Consider the following 19,416-nt stretch of genomic DNA (forward strand, 5'->3'; position numbering starts at 1 on the left):
ATTTCTCTAATACCAGTACCTTTATCTGATACGATACTAGTTTAATGAATAAACGATCTTACTCTGGAGAGACTGAGGTTATCTGCTTTGTAAACAGAAAACCTAACTGCAACATATATGTATAAAGTGTTTTGAACAGTCCACTGTTGCTCCTAAAGGTGCTTTATTGTGTTGAGCATGGTGCGGATTCTGGTGCTGCTAATGTGAGTGACCAGATAAAAATAATCATACAAATTATTATCTTAAGAAAAGTCTATTCTAAACACTTCCTGGGCACCTGTGATGCAGCTCTGCCCTTGCGGAGCCATGAGGGTTGACTGGCGGTTCATCAGGCTCATCTGGCTTGTGGAAACGGAAGCGGTAGTTTTGACAGTATCTGGCACCATACAGCTGCTCAAGGAGGAACACCACAGCATCATGGAGAACACCCAGCATCCGCAGCCCATTAACTCCTGAGACAGAGTAAACATACAACCTCATTCATTAGCATTACATCAAAACCACACAGCAATAAACAATAAGACCATTGCTCTCCTATGGAGAAGTATGGAAGAACCTTCTGTTCGACTGTGGACAAAGGAATGGTCAGCATGTCTAGATCTAGAGAAACTAACTTACATAATTAAAAAGAAAGAAGGAACTTTTATCCATTTGTGGAACCCCTTTATTCACTTCTATGATGATGTTTTTTCATCATCTATGTTTGTCAGCATTTTTTTGTTATTGTTTAGTTCTGTATGATTATGCTGTTTGTGTTGTATAGTAGGGTGGGGAGGTCTGTTTATTTGTATAATAATGAAGAAAACTAAATAAAAAAACAAACAAACATTAAACTTCCAAATATCTCTCTCACCATCAAACGAAAGCTCTTTCAATCTTGCATTCGATCGAGCCTCTTGGACTTTATCTGTTAATGACTTCCAAGCTTCTGTAGATGGAGATGGTAGGATACATGTTATTCAGAAAAAGGTCCCTCAAATACATAATAGCTAGTTTTAAAAGGTTTCTCTCCACATACCTTCAATGCTCTCACAACGTATCTGAAATCCATCATCACTCGATATTTCAAAAATGAGCCCTTTCTTGGGCTTGTGGTCTACGAAACAGCCATTCCTGCTCCGTTCCTGATCAGGTGTGGTTGATCGCAAAGCACCAGAACCCTTCACCTCACTCTGCCCAGGAGACTCTGCAAGGGGCATTGGAGGGGGTTGCAAGAATAGGTGAGGACACAATCCACTGTACTTTGAAAGTCAAGGCTATATTTCAACTAAACAAATAAGTGGCAATGAAATACACGTACTTGTGGTGCTGGGCTTAAGTGTCACCGCAGAACCTTTGGTCACGGGAGTCACCTCACTAAAAGCAAAGGAATGATTAGAAATAATACTACAATACAAATATAACCTACACTGAAATGCAAGCATTACCTTTTGTTTGGCTGTTTATGTGCTGCTTTTGCAGTGTCCATTGGTTCAGGTGAAGCAGATTGTCTACACCTGAAAAACAATACAGAAAATAAGCCCGTGCGAAGAATAATTGTTCAAAGATCTGTTGTAAAAAAAGTCTATCACTCTTACCCAGAAATGAATTGGGTTTTTGCATTTTTGAGGGTCTCTGCCGGAGAATTTGCCTGTAAACCTTTAGACTTCTTTCCACTGGTCTGTTCTGGGCTTGGTCGCAGCCTTTTAGTCTTTTGCTTGCCTTTGCCAACTGCTGTAGATGGTATGGCTGTTGCCTTGAACTGTTGAAGCGGATTAGATGGTCTGGATATTGGTGTGGTCCGTGAGCTCTGTGTAAAAACCCCAACCACACATTGGTTGGGTACCTGTGTCATGAGGCTGGGAGCTAGAGCCAGTGGTGCAGCAGAATTTGCATTCGCATCAAGTGTTTTGTCCGTCATAATATGACCAACTGGGTGTTGAAGGTGCAGAGTGCCCTCTGGATCTACCTGTTGGCTAACAGACATGCTAATAGTTTGATGAGGTGGAAGAACACAGATGCTGCTGGCAATGGATGTCTGAACCGGTTTGGCAAGTTGGGACATTATGGGACCTCCTGAATGTAGAACCATTTGTTGGTCTGATAAACCCAAGTTATGGGGGCTAGCTTTGAAGAGAAGAGGTCCAGTGATTTCAGCAGGACTCAAGAGACCAGGAGTACTTAAAGACACCTGACCTGCTCCAAGGATATTACCAGCTCCACTAGGTGGAACAGATACAACATTCAACACAGACTGGTTGGGATTGAGACCTGAAACTGTACATGGTAAAAGCTGAGTTTGGGAATCATGTCCCAAGATTCCAGGTTGAGCACTAGTTGTAATGGGCATAGCTGGTTGAAGAATAGTTGGCTCAAAGTACATAACATCAGATTTTGGCCTCTTAATGATGTTGGGAATTTTACGGTGTGAGGTGGTAGTTGCTGTGGTTATTGTTCCCAATTCAACCAGACCAGAATGAGTGGGAATTCCAGCAGTTGATGACAGATTTATTAGGGTCATGTTGGTTCCAACTTCAGACGGGGCAAGCATGGGCTGGCTCCGGGAACGAGCCAATTTCTTCATTTTGCGTGGCTGAAGTCGAGAAATGGGCCGCTTCTTGCTATTCCCTGAGGATAACACAGCCGGCGAAGGGGACATTGAGGAAGCACTAGAGACCATAGTGACAGTGGGGGCCAGTTCATGTCTGGGTCCAGCCTCAGAAACAACAACTGGGTCATGGGAGGGTAGACCAATAAAGAGGCTAGATGTGGTACTGGGAATTACAGGCTGGAAACTTGCTTGAGTTGTGCTAGTGAACGCATGGAGATGTGGATGATGTGCCATGGGTACCAATCCTTTCCCAGCAGCAGGAAATATGGGCTGAGAGGTTGAGATCCCAGTATTGAGACCTGTTGTTAGGGTCATGGAATTTAAAACTGAGGGTGAAGAACTCATAACTCCAGTTGCACTTGCAGATGGCGCTATTTGAATTTTCTGTGTGACTCCATTGGGCAGAGTCTGCAAAACATATAGAGGCTGGAGGTGTTGATTCACGACAATCACTTTCTCAGGACCAGGTTTAAGGTGTGAAGAGCTAGTCTGGACAGCAGCACCAGTAACCTGGGAGGGACCTGGGCTAACAGCAGCAGGAGGTATGTACTTCTGACCCTGACGAGGCAAGTTCGGAGAACTTGGGAGAACTGGTGTTCCAGAGGCCCTGGTTAAATCCTGATTACCAGATTCCACCACTGGTCCAATGCTGGGACTAGAGACTTCAATGCACTGGCTAGCTATGAAATGCTCTGGCGTCATCTGACCTTCTGTGGCTTTGGAGTCCCCTCCTCCAGCACTATCCTGTTGTGTCTCAGTGGTCAAATTAGTCCCAGGCCTTGTCTTGTCCCCACTTTTCTCCACAATCTCATCAGCAGTCAAAGACAACATGGCACGTTCTGAAGTTTCCGGAATGATTGAACTGTGATTCTGGCTGCTCACAGATGGGCTACGGGTGGTGAGCACAGAGAGGTCTGATGGAAGCTCTAAAGGAAGACCATAGGGCTCCTCCACAGAAATGGCTGGGTTTACACCACTCTCCACAGGTTCAGAGCTAGGCAAAGGCTGAGAAAAATCATCAAACAGGATGTCCTTCCTTTGGTTCACATCAACGCCATATCCCTCATCCAATAAGAGTTCAGATGATGAAGCCTCTGGCTGCTGTACCAGTGTCTGCATTGAGGGGGTGTTGAGGACAAATTCCATTATGTCAGATGGCAAGATGTTACCACAGTCATCGCTGTTGTTATTGTCAGAATCTGATTTGAGAAGGTCTGTGGTAAGGGACAGCTGGGCTTCAAGAGGGTCCTGGCCTTGAGATTTTACAGCCCCTAGTGGAAGACTGTTATCCTTCTGATTCTTTCTGCTGTCTCTGTTACCACTTCCTTCATTTCCTCCTACAGCTTTGTTTTCTGCATCCTTTGCTGAGCTAGCTGCCATCTTATCTGCCCGACTCTCCCGGCCCTTCCTCTTTCCAGAACTCTTATGGATAGTGGAGGTGGTTGCTGTTGTGGTGGTGGTAGTATTTAAACTGGCATCGCTCTCTGAGCCATCATCAACCCCATCTAGCTGGCCAATGCGAGGACGACCCAGACTGAAGGTCGTGGATCCGGTCTCTTCCACACTGCTCAAATTTTCACAGTCATCTTCGCTCAGAAATCCATGAAACTGAGACATTCTTCCCATACCTTCTAAGGCAGGTAGCCCAGTATTGGGATTGACTATGGTGCGTGTAAAGTTATAATAACAGGAGTTCCTGTTCGAACACTGGCCCAGCCCCACTTCATCTTCTGCACTGTCCTCTGAGGATGAAGTGCTAATATCATCAGCTCCATCCACCTGCCCTTCAGCAGAGCGCTTACTGCCACCAGATCGTTTCTTGCCCATGGGATCTACACCACTGTAGAAGGGAATATCCTCCTCACCATAGGAGCGCACTCCATAGAAGGGTGTTAATCCAAAGAACATGTTAGACCGAGCCCGAGCACTACGCCTTGGATAGCGGCGCTTTGCAGATGCTGATCCATCACTATCATCCTCATGGTGCTTATCAATTCCACCATCATCATCATCTAAAACAGCATCATCTGCATCATCAGGTCCTTCCCCATCCCCACACTGTCGAGTGATTATAGGCTCCTCACAGTCCTCTGGGATGTGGTGACTCTCTGACTCTGAACTTTCTGAACTTGCAGATGGCGATGAAAATATCAAGGGACAGGACAGCCTCTTCTGAGGGCCCAGACCAATTGAAGTTGATGTCACTGTGTCTGAGCAAGTGCTGACTGCTTTGATCCCATTTGGATCTACTTTTTGAGATAATAAAGAGACTTTGATAGCATGCTTCTTTTCCCTTTGACTTGCATCTTTCATAGCTTTGGAGTGAACCTGTGGAACTCTCAAGCTTCTTTCAGTGCCTGATTGTGATTGCATTCCCTCTAAACTGGGACTGCTGGTTTTCTCAGTGCTGAATCTGGATTTTAGTGGTCGTTCCCCTCCCTGACCTTCATGTTTGTCCACTTCACTTGTTACAGAAGCTTTGGTGTTGCTGCTCAGTGCTGTTGAACTCAACTCTTGATTAAGCGCAAAAATATCACTGCCTTTGGAATTATGTACTGGCATCTTACTATTATGAAAGTTCTTTTCTTTCTCTTTAGAAACCTCCCTGCCTCCGGTCACGCCCATTCTAGAGAATTTCTCTTTGGTGGAAGAAGACCCAAGACTAGCAGCAACTGCAGGGGTTGCCTGAGAACCCCTTTTGATGTCTTCCTCTCCAGTTGCAGCACCAGATGCCCACAGTGGCTTCATTGCCGCAGCAGGAGCAGGCCCTGGCTGAAAATCATGCAACTTCCTCCCTCCACTTTTATGGTATGGAGGCTGGGGTGATGTGGACTTCACAACATCTTTAGAAGATGGTGATCCCTCATTGACTAAATTATTTCTGTCATTTGGTAAGGTGGCTTGTGGGTAGGAGGACAGGAGAGTTGATCCAGTTGGAAGGTCTGTATTTTTCCCAACATGCTTGGTCTTCTCAGCCTTAGTGGCATTGCTTCTCTGGTTCCCAGTAAGGACAGCGGTGGCCAAAGGTGGGGATGCCTGACTTATTGCTGCCCTTGTTTGTGTGCTGGATGATTTTGTGTTTGCTAACAGTTTTCCTGTGGCTTCGTCGCCAGCACCTGTTTTCTCACAGAGCACAATCTGGGGTTTTCGTTGAGGCCGTCCACTGAAAGAGGCGGTCTCTCGATTTTGAGACTTGACCCCGGCATTGAGTCTCCCTTTATCGAAGTCCTTCAGCCCACGATCCCGAGAAAAAGAAGAGAGAGATGAACCAGCTTGAAAAGGAGTAACATAGGACTGGATGGTTTGTTTACTAAATGTACTAGAAGAAGCAAGCTTCTGATGGGAAATATGGCAGAAAACAGAAGAAGTGTTGTGCCGACGGGACCCAATACTGTTGAAACTGGGACTGAGTAAGGGGTCACCCACAGTCACAATTTCATGAGTTGAACTAGAGAAACCTGTAGAATCGAAACAAACAAAAATACAATTTGTCAGTATCCCAAAGTTAATGTAGGTGAAGTCAAGATTCCTAGAACGCTTTCATGCAGACTAAACAATACTTGAATTTTACTACTATAGGGAGGCAGATATCGCTGTGCCCCTGAGCTAGACACTGTATCATAAATTGCTCCAGGGGGCAAACTACTGATTGGAAGTCACTTGAGATAAGGGTGTCCAATAAATGCTGTAAATGTAATGTCAGATCATGGACTGTAACCAATTAAATAAAACATTTTGAAGGTGTGCTTTGACTGGTATTTTGTGATAATTACCATGAGAGGAGAGAGGCCGAGACATGGGGGAAGGCTGGCATGGCATGTATCTAGGGTGCTTGTTCCAGAAGGACATTTTTGGCTTGGACCTTGCAAGTGTGGGTTTTCCCTTAGACCAATTTGGTAGAAGTTTAGATGTTAACTGCATTCCTGTTAACAAGTAAAAGGGAATGACCACAATGTTTAAAAGAAATAAATAACGTTTTCAAATTAGACGTGCAGAAGTTAAAAAGGACAAACCTGAGGCTGTGGTGGGGCTATGGGTAATCGTGAAATTCTCCTCAAGTGGCACGGTGCTGTTAGCTTCAGGCTCTACCACTGGTGCATGACACACCAATATTCTGCACGTATATACACAACGCTTGCGGGCATCAAGAGTACTCCAGTAGACTCTTGAACATCTGTAAAGACAATTGCAATTTGCAAAGAAACATGTACAAGCCCTGATATTAAGTTGCATGGTTAATAGTCTACTCACTGGTATCCGATGGGGAACAGTTTCCTCTCACAGTCTGACAGTTCAGTAAGCATTCCAAGGCAGTCAATAGTCATGGATCCTGAAATGACAAATATTTAATTTCTCTTGTTTACAGTATCCACCTAAGACAGTATTGTCAATTAGTCCAATGATATCCAGGAAAACACTATGTTGAGAAATCACTTATTATTCTGGTCCCAAACCTATAGCCCGCCACAATTCTGGATGATCACCCCAAAACCTTTGTATCATATATTGTGTCAGACACACAAAAGAACTGAGCTCTGATCAATTATGACTATTAGAGCAAATCTTACTATTAATTACTATTACTTACTATTAATGTAAATGTATTTTGGCCACTGGTTGTAGTTTTTGTTCATGCTGTTCACTCAACACAGTTCTCACCAGGAGTTGAAAAAGTTGACTGGTTCTGTCATTTCAGGTGGCTTTTTCATTACTGTTAAAAACCCAAATTCTTACATGATTGAATCAAATATGTCAGGATATATTACCTTTTTACCTTTGCTTTGATCGCTATTGTCATAATCACAAACCTCTTCATGAGATGCTTATTAACATGAGTGAATAATAGGAAAGTGTTTATTACATAACCTCATGTGTGTTATTTCATAGTCCTGTGTCTTTAGTTTTGTTTTACAGTGTAAAAAAAATGCAAGAACCATAAATGAATAGGTGTGTTCAGACTTTTGTCTGGTGGTGTCAATTTTGACAACAAGACATTACCCATTAAATGTAACCAATTAAATGCAAATGATCAATATCAACAAAGTAGACTTACTTTTAAAACTATTTACTGTTACTGACTTACTCATTCCTTCCCAAAGAGCCAGCCAGCACCCATTGGTCCAGGTTCATAGGAAAAGGTTCGGGCACCAAAGGTCTACATTCATACCTATCATCAAATGAACGTTGTGTGGCTCCAGTCCATTACTGAATGTCCGTCGTAGACTGATCCCCTCAAAGTCCACCAACACCCTGCGGGTTACCTCGAATCCAGAATCAGATAACACCTGAATTTTCAGAAGAAAAAAAACATTTTTTTTTTTTTACTACCAGGTGAAGCCAGTGCTTGCCAAAGACATTACTGTAAATACGATTCCTGTCTGGAAGATTCTCTTTACCTCGCCCTTAATCAAATCCCTGTGACGCTGACAGTAGACCTTCTTATCCTCGAGGAACACACAGTCACGTTGTCTAGCACACATAAAGTGATAAGTAGTGGTGCAGGACGTCAAACAGCAGGCAACTGTGGCTCCAGGTTTTTGGCAGTTCTCACATCGCTGTAACCAACACAGATGTTGGACTTTAGTCAAGTCAAAGTCAATTTTATCGTCATCTGACTAACATACAAGTACATAGAGATGAGATTGTGAAGCTTTGGAGAGTCACAGTGTGCAAAAGGAATTTATACAGAATATATATGTAGACTAACAACAAAACAATTAATTCAAACAGCTACTAACCAACTGCCGGCCACGGATAACTGCCATATGGACATTTTTGAGTGAGCCGTCATCATCCTCAAAAACCTCAGCAGACCACAGGGCACAGTTGACATGTGTCCACTCATTCTGGCCAATATACAGCAGACGGCCACCCTCCTAACAACAAGAGGAGACTGGTCTGTGTTTTCATATTCACACATTCTGTGTTGATTCTAATTTTAGCTTGGAGAGTTGTTGAAATAAGGCTGTAAAATGGAAATAACAAAACAACCAAAAATATGAAACATCTTCTGCTTTTTGGAACCTACATTAGTTTTCTCATCGCCATACTTCAGACAGAGCTCACACTGCCTGTTGTCAGTCGTGCCAGGTGGAGGCACGACTTCAGGGCTGTCCTCATCCCTCAGGTCTGAGTAAAGAGCACACTTGCTTTACATCACTAACACAACAGAACACAACTCATTACAACAGTGACAGTTCTCATTACAACAGAGAGAAAAAAATGAGCAGACTCACCCTGGATAGGATGTGGAGGACTATGTGCAGTGGGTAAGGTGGATGCTCCCGGGGTTTTTGGTTGAGAGGTTGGGATTAGCTTCTTCATAAGCAGGGACTCATCTGCATCCTCTCGTTCTTGCCACTGGGCATAGTTGTGGTCCAGGGAAGGAGGAAGCACAGCGTTGGGAAGAAGTCCACTGCTAGAAATATTTCAAAAATTAAATGAAAATAATACATGAATTTTAGAATTAAATTAAATTTAAATTCCAAGATTTAAAGATTGACAGTGTTGCTTATGTCTATAAGCAAGGTCACATCAAGTGACTTTGAGAAGTGATATGGCTTAGAGCTAAAGATCTTGCACGATATATGAGTGGGTTAGGTGATGCGTTTTGATTATAACCAGAAAATTTATGCATAGGAAGATAGCTTGTGACTTTTTTTTTGGTTGCACCGGTCTGGTGTGGGGGAAAAACGTTTGACCATTATATTAAAAATAAATGACTCATGCTTGAAAACATTTTCTCACATTTTAACAATATGACAAACTCTCCGTACCGGGAGGAAGAAACACTCGGCACTCAAACTGGCTGGAACAAGAGCTTTTTACTTGTACAAGCTGGTAGGTGGAGTCATTAGTACAAAAAAAAAAAAAAAAACTTTTTAACTTACTGACTAACGAGAACACAGCTGCTCTTATTCTCTGGCACCGGGCAATGAAGACAGTGCCTAACTGCCCACCTACACTAAACTATGTCTAACCCCCATGTAAAGCACATCTCAATATGCAACATTCAACTATTTACATACAACCTGCACATTGTCTTTCACAAAGCATGCTGGTACAGTGAGGCTTGGCTGTAAATGGATTTCATGCTTTTAAAGAGCTGGACTTTATGGCTGTACATTCTCTTTCAAGTCTTCACATTTAAAGCATTTACACAAACAGACTACAGTAAATAATTTCAAAAGACAATATGAACGTGTTTTTTTTTATTATTATTATTTCAAATAGTTGAGTTCAGCAATGGAATTTCCTAACAATTCCTGCATGACTGCTATAAATTCCTACTTTTCAAGATGAAGCTAACAAAAATAGACATTGATGTCTGCTAACCACAACACAGCCACAAGCCACTTGGAGAGCTCCAGGGTGAAACATGATCTTTGTCCACAGTATGCATTTCCAAGGGGAACCCAAACAAAGATGGGTTCCCTGAATGCAGATGTGGCATGGAACCAGGAAGACTGCAGCAAATAGTATGTCAAATTTATCATATGACCTCTGTTTATTTAGTTTAACACAGTAACGCAATGTCTCCGGATTGACAGCTACTAGCTTGCTAGCTCACAAAGTGATTGTTTTTATCATAGTTTATATATATATATGGTTTATAATGTGATTTGTTACCATTTTCCACATCATAATACACTAAGAAAACAGGAATCGATTATGTCGTTAAATTCCCTGTAAAAAAAAAAATTCAATACTGAGAGTCACAGTAGTACTACTGCATAGTAGTGTACTGTACCGTCTCTGCCCCCTTGAAAGCTCATGTTAGTGGTCACACTCACCTAGAGGACGCCTTACGTCTCTCCCAAAACCTAGACTCCTTCACCTTGAACCAGGGGAACACCCGCTCCATTTGCTGGGACGAGAGAAAGGAGAGTTAGTGGTTGCACTTAAGTGGCCTGAGAGAAGACATGCAGGCTGCCAATCCTTCCTCACCCGGATGAAGAAGGTCTTCAACATGCTGTTGGCCTTCTTGCTCTCCAGCTGCCCTCCATCTGAATTAATGGCTGTCTGGATAATCTTCACAATGTCATCACTGAACTCCAACTGCAACATGAATAAGCAGGGTTATTGTTAAACTTTTTATTATTAAATTAAACTAATATTCAATGCCAAAGCAGTACTCCACCGTGAAAGTCTTCATGCATTCAGAAAGTATTCAGAACCCTTCAATGTGCAACCATGTACATTTTATCAACCTTAAGATAAAATGTACATTTATTTTAATTCCTGATTAATCTACACTACAATGCCAGTACGTGCTGCCTTGCGTCGTTGCATTTTTAACTACAAGTTCACCATTGCCCCACTCCAAATCCATTCCCACCTGGGCTGTCATTGTGATGTGCCACATACAACTTGTAGAATGTGTGGGGTGCTTTAAACTGCACTGTTGTATGGTGTGGGTGTGGATTTGAACGGCGAACATTTTTGTTCCCACCCCCGCACAGTAAGAACAGAGGTGTGGTGTTTGGAAAAAACCTTGTGAAAAGTTATAATCCTCCTGCAATAATAAATTCTCTGTATTGATTTGGCTCACATCCTGCAATGAAAGAACAGGAGTTAGCCCCTGAGTTTTATATATATGCGACGTTGGCCAGGTGATTAACATTTAACAACACCTCAACATTTAATACATTTATTTGCAACATGCAAAAACCTTTAACCAAATCACTGAAACAAATTTGCAAGCAATGAATCATATGGAAATTATAGTTACTAGACCAAAATTGACCAATCATTTTCCCTGCTAGCTCAATCGACTGAAAAAAATAATTTCCGGCTCCACCCTGCATTCCCCGACTCCAGTCCAGAAAACTGAAGTGAGACTGAGCAGCCGGTCTCAGTTTAGTCAGTTGGTAAATATACATAATATATTATGTGTACATTCCAAGTACATATAAAATAAATCACATCATTTTGCGTTAATTTAATCGCTGGACTACTGACAGATTGAAAGCGCATTTTATTTGATTTAGAAAAAGATTGTATGTAGCAACACACTTTCCCCCCATTCCTGGATCAGTATATCAGAGAAAATCTTAATGCAAGGGGAACTCTCACTCTCAGAACACAGCGAGTGCAGAAAGTCCTGCCCCTTCACTATTTCAGATTGGCTTAATGGCTAGAGAGCCTATTGTTGGTGTGGTTAAGAATGAAAGCTGTCTTCTGAGCTGTGCCTCTCAGATGTAGTGCCAGGTCACTGGGGAAACCTGATATTTACTTTTTTAAATTTTTAAGCCATGTCGGTATACCTGAATCCTTTCAGCCATGCATCATGTCAAAGTAACATTCATGTGAATGCAAGACCCAAGGTTTCCCTGAAGAATATTGCCCAAGGTATAATACTACCTTGCCTTCTTCTCATAATAGAGCCTGGTACCATGTCTTCTCCAGGTAAGTGACACACACAAGACCATCCACATGAAAATGTGATTCATCAGACCAGGACATGTCTTCCATTACTCCATAGTCCATTTTTGATGCTCATTGTCCATTGCAGGTGCTGTCCCACACACAACCAACTGTGATGCACTGACAACTTTCTATCAGAACATTCAGCTATTAAACTACAATTTTATTTTATATCCTGTATCTTTACATTACCAACATAAACAGCCTTGGTGTTGCATTTAATTTAGAACACTAAATTCTGCGTTCAACAGAAAATAGCATAAAACCTATAAGCATATCAATTCCTCAGAATGAAGAAAAAAAACTAGAACTACCTGTGAAACTAGTACAACTAAAACGGAACTAAAACAGAGGCCCAAATGACTTTCAGAACGAGCCTCACCACTGATCTGTAACGACCCAAATCCATTTTCTTCTCTATAGACTCCAGGTCAGCAGGGGAATCACTAGAGGGTGTGACCTCAGTTAGTACAGGTGGGTCAGGACCTTCTGGTGAGCGGCGTGAGGGAAGGCTCTCCTCAGTCTCTGGGTTTAACTCAGGAGGTTTCATCACTGCCTACAGAAGATAACCACAGGCCATGTGAGTCTTATAGCCAGGGTGACCGTTTTACCTGGGCTTATGCAAGGAGGTCAGAGCTTACCTGGCGGTAGCGTAACAGGTGTGTGGAGGTGTGGGAATTGAGGAGGGCAGTGAGGACCTGGCGTATGGAACTCTGCATTTTCCTCTCCAGCACAGTCCTCCACTCTGCAGGCGGCCGCTCTGTACAGCTGATGCAGGTGTAGATTGTGTTCTCTGGCAGCTTGGACAGGATCTCATACATCTCGTCTGAAACATACACCAATCAGCTGCTATCTGACTCTACACCAGAACAGTCAACACTGCTGCTGGGTGGCTGAGGCTTTCTAAACATTTTCCATATTAAAAGGTGTGGTAAAGAATGAGTAATTCTGACCATTAGATGAAATGTGGTTGGAATGCAGTGGTCAAAATATCTTACCCGTAAGACCCTCGCATTTGGCATGCACCCACCGGTCACACCTGCCACACTGCATTATTTTACTGTCACATTCCTCATCGTCGTAGCACTTATCACACAGAGGACAGAAGTTCCCTGCCAACACACACACACACACACACACACAGAAAGTGTCACAAGAGCTTGGGATCAATACAGCTCATCCCACTAATCACATTCATTCCACCCACCTTTAGCTAAGAGTTTGGCACAGTCGTGACACAGGGAGAAGTCGTGTGACCACTGGGCATCCCAGGTATTGCCTGGTTTGGTTGCCCCACAGCTCTTGCAGCAGACACACTTGGTGCAGATCTGAGGCATTGAATTAAAAAAAATTAAGCCTGGGTTGGAGAAGTATCGCTGACAGCACCTCACAAGCTTCTTTTAAATTAAAGGTGTTTTGCACAATAATCACAAAAAAACACATTTGCTGCACATTTCATACCCAGACTCGCTTCTTCTTGGTGGGTCTGGTGGGGTGGTTGGGGCCCAGGCACTCAGGGTGATAACTGTTTCGGCACTTGTCACACTCCAGCAGCTGCTACGTGGAACCCAAGCAGAAGACAGAATATTCACAATGACGATGGCTCAATAACTTCTTCAATTTGTAAAACAACCAAAAACTGCTGAAGCCATGGTGCTTCAAGGTAACTCCATATACAATTATTTTATTACCGATAATATCCGGATAGTTATCCAGCAAAAATGTAACTCATTCGACATATGTGCAGTTAAGTGCAACTGAGATTTCAAACTAAGATATTGAAATTTACAGCCCAGACAGTTCAATGATTTCGGTCATAAGTGCCTGGCCATTCCAAATCATTGTTTACGGAAGTGCAGGAATATCTGGAGAACGTCGTACTTTAGTGTTTTGGTGCTGACGGCCACAGGCGTGGCAGAAACGGCATCTGCGACAGCACCAGCTCTCCAAATGCTCCTCCAGGGGGCGCTCTGTCTCTCCCAGGCAGAAGAGATGGAAAGGCTCACAGCACACCTGGCAGAATACAAACTGGGTGGGGGGTTTGAAGGGCAGGGGATCATTACATATTCTTAATCCTCTGGTTGTGAAACATTCCTACAAATATGGAAACTAATTTTAAAACCAGTCTCTAGAAGACCTCTGACTAGTCAAGGTACAGGTAAAGTTGCAAAAAGTTTCACACCAAAATCACGAAGTTATATTAACTAAGACATCTAGAGCTGTTTTATACACATTTCCTGTTAAAACAATTATGTCAGGAGCCAAAATATGGGATATCATCATAATATTGTGTGTAGCGGGGTTAACCTTCTTGCATACTTTTTGTGTTAGTCACCCAGAACAAGAATTTTCTTCAACTGCTCTATGTGCATTTTTTTATGCTCAAGTAAAAACACAAGGTTGTTTTGACAGCTTGAATTCTATTGGCATATGGCTTCTGGTTCTGTGATTGGTTGGAGCACACGATATTTAAATTCCTCTCCAAAATTCTGAAAAAAAATACACTTCATGCATGCAAGGAGAAATTCTGGTATTATGATAAATGTTGTTTTTTGCTCACTAGATTCAAATGACACTTTTGAGGGTGATATATACAAAATCTGACACCATATAAACATTTTTATTTTCCAAATCAGATACAGGTTTTGTTCATGTGTTCATATATCTACTGCACTAATCTAGTTTGGTGTTCAGTTCCAGTGTCTTCCCTCTGGTCTTAGACGTTGTTTTGCTTTCATATGTCTTAGGGGACCCTAATATTGTATCTTGTATATTAATATTGTAATATTGTATATTGTATATTGTAGCCTGGGTGCAGAATTATAGCCACTTTTATACAGTCGCATGAGATTTCCCCAGGATGCCCCGTTTTGGTCGGTGGAGTTCGGGGCGAATGGGAAATTCTCTGGGCAGACAAAGCATGAGAAAGGAGAGGTAACCTTTCCCCTTATGACAATATAAGGAGAGACAATCTTAACTAGGGGAACAAGTATTAAATGTTAAATAATCTCACAAACTGAAATTTTCATAATAGGGGATAAACAACAAATCTCCCATAACAGTTGTGGTTGCTCTGATGTCTGAACGGATCTTTTTTTTTTAGCCAGTAGTGGAAAATCTCTCAGTGTCCTGACCAGTGAGTGGTAAAAGACAAAAAGAGTAACACCACCAACCTCCACGTTGCCACTGCTGGCACAGAGGAAGCAGAGCACTCGGGGAGTGACTGGCACAGAGGAAAGCACACTGAGCCCGCCCATCTCCCACACGCGCTCAAGGGCGTGGTCCTCCCTGAAGTCCACTCTGAGGCGATGCACTCCGTCGCGGGGACCCTTCTGCTGCTGTGTGCTGGGGGCCCGGGCCGAGGGAGTGCTTGGCAAGTTTAAAGCACGGCTGTCAGGAGGGGTGGCTGTTGGATGCTCCTGCCCTGCCTGTAACTCATTCAAAATGTTAGTAATCATTGATTAGCACATTTTACAACAACATAATTGAACAAAATGGAATGACACAGGGGAAAAAGTATTGAATACACAAAGCAAAACAGCAAGGAAAGTTGTAACACTGCTGAAATCGATCAGTAATTAGAAAGCAATCCTGCCACTTCAGATGGACCAGTCCCAACTGATGGCCTACGAAAAGGTGTCTCATAACCAAGGCGTCATCAGACAAGAAACATCTAAAGAGACTTCTCAAGACCTTTGTAACCTTACTGTTGCAAAACATGCTGTTGGCATTGGTTTCTAAACTACTGAAGCTCTGTTGGGGCCAGAGCAGAAAAGAATGTAATTATTCCATAAACCAATCACAATCGCCACAAGATAAAAATGAAAAAAGGATCAGAAGAGTTGTTCAATGACAATGAGCCAATGACAATGTGCAGAGTTTCCTGGAATTAGCAGAAAACATTAAGTAATGCACTCAACTGCCATGGCCTGTATGCATGCTCACAACACAATTGCTGAAGAAAAAGCTTGTTTAAAGTTTCCTGATTGACATTTAGACAAGCCTGTGGAATACTAAGAGAATGTGGCCTTATCAAATCAGATCAAAATGTAACTCGTTGGATACACACCATGTTAGGACCTCAAAAAAAAAAAAACACCAAACCAACAATGAAGTTTGGAGGTTGGAACATCATCATGGTTTGAGGCATACGGTACCAGCAGGCTTTGAAGAAGGAAGGATGAAAGGAAAAATGTGCCGAGACATTCTTATAAGACGTATAAATAAATAAGACATATAAATCAGCTGCAATCTCCACAGCCAAGGAAACTCTCAACTGGTTTCAGAGAAGGAAATGGTCAGCCAATCACCTGACCTGACTCCTACAGATAACCTATGGAAAGGACTAAAGTTTCATAGAAGGGACCCAACAGAACCTTCAGGATCTGAATACTCTTTATGCGGAAGAATGGACCAAAATCACACCTGATCAACGCTAGGTTATCCATACAGGAGGAGTTTTGAAGTGGTCATCACCATCAAAGGCTTTTGCCAAATAAATACATTTAAATAAGCACATTCAGTACTTTTTCCCCTGTGTTACTCAATTTTATTACACATAATTTGCATGTATATGTGGATTGTGTGGGCTGATTTCTGGTGATAATTTAGAAATATATTATTTTATACTTAATATAATAATACTTATTTTAGTATATCTGTAGTTCCCAAAGAATCTGATTCGTAAGACAAACAGGAACAAAATGGCCCTGCAAAGGTCTAATGTAACCACTCTTAGTTAATAACCTGACATTGTAAACAGGAGAGGAAAATATTAAACTAAATAATTTACCAGAATAAACAGCTACAGGGTGGTAAGAGTTAACAGTTAACAATTATAATAATAATCAGATTATGTGCTCATCTATTAATAAGTCTCTCTTGTATTGTATCTTCTTATATATAACGCAATAATATTTTAACATCCACCATACTTACAAATCAAAACAATATATATTTTTTTTTTTTACCTTTTCTTTTGGTTTGGGTGATGAAACACAGCGCACAGCCTGCTTCTTTGAATGCTTTGCTTCAAGTCCTAAAGCACAGAAGCGCTTGTAAACTCAAAAGTGCAAAGGCTGTTCAGTGGTGTGAAATGCTGACTTGCTGTCACCTACCTGGATCGGGTGAGGAGGCAGCTGTCTGATTCTGCAGTAGGGGCTTCTTCTTTCCATCAGTGCTTGGGGATTGTGCAAGGCACACCTTTGTTGGAGGAGTCTGGCTCTGGAGGAGTTCATGAGAAGGGTCAAGAGGTGGCTGGGGTGCTTGGGGTGAAGGTGGGGTAACCGGGGACGGAGGGGTGGAATGCTGCTGCGATTTCTGGTCCTTTTTGGTAGGGGTGGTTTGCTGTGGTTTGGCAGGCTGTTTGACCTCTTCAGCAGCAGTTGGGCTTGAGGGCAGTGGTGACTCGGCCAGTGAGGGGCTGGACTGTGGGCTGCTATGCTGGCTGGAGGAAGGGGACTGCTGTTTCTCCTCCATCTGCTCGGGGAGAGGAGTCTCATTCCTTCTGCGTGGGGGATCGTCCTTCACGGAGGAATGGGGCTGTTTGGGACTGCCCTCTGAGCTGTCCTTTTTTTCACATTTATTCCTCCTCTTGTCTTTTTTACCTGTAATAACAAATCAGGTTGTGTGCTCAGCATTATGGCACATAAGTAAACTTTATCTAAAGCTAAATTTCAAGGGAACAGACCTTTCCCTTGCTTCTGAAGAAACATTTTTGAGGGCATCCACTGCAGGTTCTGGCATTTGCGATCCCTGTGAAGAGACACAAGTGAAGTCAGCTGCCATAAAAAAATAGTACTATGATAATATCATGTACAGTTCTATTTCAGGTAGCAGTTCACTACTCTCCAACTAGATCTTTGCTTTAAAACCTTTTTTTAAAAAAAGACAAAGATGTATAGGGTTAAAAGCATGAAGGAAGTGTTGTTTATTTACAAAATAATACGCTATGTCCAATGTCCAATACATTTTTTTTATTATGGATAATTCAATATGTTTTTGCTGAAAACATGTTTTAAACGTCCCCTATTATGAATTATTATTTTTTTTGCTTAGTTGTCCCCTTATACTGTATCTGAAAATTTATTTCTGAAATTCAGACATGGTGCAGAATTACAGCCCCTTTGAGTCAGTCCCACAATGAGATTTCCGCATGACGCACTGTTTCAGAACGGCCTATAGAATTGAGCGGGTATTCGCGACATCATCAACACCATTCACCAAACACAATGTTTGGCGCAAAAGTTGTGCCAGAGTTTTTCCATATTTAAAAAAAAACTGGTTCTTCAGAGCAGAATTGCCAAAGCACTCTTTATACATATCGCCATTTCTAGCCACTGCAGGACCTTAGACAGGAACTCGTATTAATATTTAATAATCTCACAAAGTGAGACATATGTGCAACATATCCAATTCTCAGGAATGGATCATGTTTATTTGTTGTGGAGTGTTATGCCAGAACAGGCAGAGGAAATTGCACAACTTTTTATAATGAGGTGTCAATCAGGCATCTGCTGAAATTAGTAGCTACTATCAAGTGATGGCCAATTACATTACATTTACAGCATTTATCAGACGCCCTTATCCAGAGCGACTTACAATCAGTAGTTACAGGGACAGTCCCCCTGGAGCAATTTAAGTGTCTTGCTCAGGGACACAATACTAGTAAGTGGGATTTAAACCTGGGTATTCTGGTTCATAGGCAAGTGTGTTACCCACTAGGCTACTACCACCCTATATATGTGTCTGTGTGTGTGTCTATGTGTGTGTGTGTGTGTGTGTGTGTGGCGCCACCATAGATGCTTGGTAAGAGGGGGAAATTCAGAACACTCACTTGCAGCACTGCTTTTTAATATTGCGACCTCCGAACTTGGGCTTGTCCAAGCAGTTTGTGCAGACTCCACAGTCCTCAGGCACCTGACAACCAGGACACTGTCCACATCGCCGTGACCGGCGCCCCTTCTTAGGCTGGGCCTCCTGGATTGCTTTGTGCCTAGTCACCGGCTTGAGGGGAGGTGTGGGGGGTTCTGCTTCCTCTGAGCCTGCAACTGATGATTTGTCTGTAAATGGTAGAAACAAAACATTAAGGAAGGTGGCAATAAATTGTGTGTCCAGGAGGTGTGTGTACAAGGCGTCCTCTTCTAACCATCATTCCCCATGGAAGACAGGATCTTTTCTCTCTCCTCCCAGGGCAAGGCACTGAGAGTGGGCATGTCATCTGGGAACACGGCCCGATGGCGACCAAGTGCCACAGCGGCACGGCGGCACACATGCTTTATGCGTGGACCACGGACTGACGTCTCAGACGAGTCACTCTCCGGACCCTGAGAACAGAGAACAAAACAAAAATGTAATAAGAAAAATAATTCAGGAAATATGTGGACAACAATATATTTTAA

The 19,416-nt window shown here is 42.5% G+C and overlaps 1 protein-coding gene across 5 annotated transcripts in view; it reads right to left on the bottom strand.

The window, feature by feature from the left end:
* kmt2a (lysine (K)-specific methyltransferase 2A) overlaps positions 1–19,416 on the bottom strand; it is a 39,180-nt gene that overhangs the window by 5,694 nt on the left and 14,070 nt on the right. For 2 of the 5 annotated variants that reach the window (XR_003743377.1, XM_028964812.1), the window contains exons 4-31: positions 19,164–19,341; positions 18,852–19,077; positions 17,706–17,770; positions 17,134–17,622; positions 16,987–17,054; positions 15,190–15,444; positions 13,898–14,044; positions 13,478–13,573; positions 13,224–13,344; positions 13,015–13,128; positions 12,658–12,842; positions 12,399–12,572; positions 10,538–10,648; positions 10,384–10,457; positions 8,827–9,008; positions 8,619–8,719; positions 8,329–8,466; positions 7,987–8,145; positions 7,758–7,875; positions 6,842–6,920; positions 6,604–6,764; positions 6,364–6,513; positions 1,578–6,048; positions 1,428–1,496; positions 1,301–1,356; positions 1,019–1,186; positions 854–928; positions 278–452 (exon numbers count right to left, since the gene is read on the bottom strand). Coding sequence is in view for 4 of the 5 variants with exons in the window: in XM_028964812.1 (XP_028820645.1) it covers positions 278–452; positions 854–928; positions 1,019–1,186; positions 1,301–1,356; positions 1,428–1,496; positions 1,578–6,048; positions 6,364–6,513; positions 6,604–6,764; positions 6,842–6,920; positions 7,758–7,875; positions 7,987–8,145; positions 8,329–8,466; positions 8,619–8,719; positions 8,827–9,008; positions 10,384–10,457; positions 10,538–10,648; positions 12,399–12,572; positions 12,658–12,842; positions 13,015–13,128; positions 13,224–13,344; positions 13,478–13,573; positions 13,898–14,044; positions 15,190–15,444; positions 16,987–17,054; positions 17,134–17,622; positions 17,706–17,770; positions 18,852–19,077; positions 19,164–19,341 (8,405 nt within the window). In the remaining variant the exon portion in view is untranslated. The remainder of the gene's footprint in view (positions 1–277; positions 453–853; positions 929–1,018; positions 1,187–1,300; positions 1,357–1,427; positions 1,497–1,577; positions 6,049–6,363; positions 6,514–6,603; positions 6,765–6,841; positions 6,921–7,757; positions 7,876–7,986; positions 8,146–8,328; positions 8,467–8,618; positions 8,720–8,826; positions 9,009–10,383; positions 10,458–10,537; positions 10,649–12,398; positions 12,573–12,657; positions 12,843–13,014; positions 13,129–13,223; positions 13,345–13,477; positions 13,574–13,897; positions 14,045–15,189; positions 15,445–16,986; positions 17,055–17,133; positions 17,623–17,705; positions 17,771–18,851; positions 19,078–19,163; positions 19,342–19,416) is intronic. The other 3 variants (XM_028964844.1, XM_028964835.1, XM_028964824.1) reach the window with 3 other exon arrangements.

This window comes from Denticeps clupeoides, chromosome 2 (assembly GCF_900700375.1).
Source record: "Denticeps clupeoides chromosome 2, fDenClu1.1, whole genome shotgun sequence".
NCBI classification, from domain to species: Eukaryota; Metazoa; Chordata; class Actinopteri; order Clupeiformes; family Denticipitidae; genus Denticeps; species Denticeps clupeoides.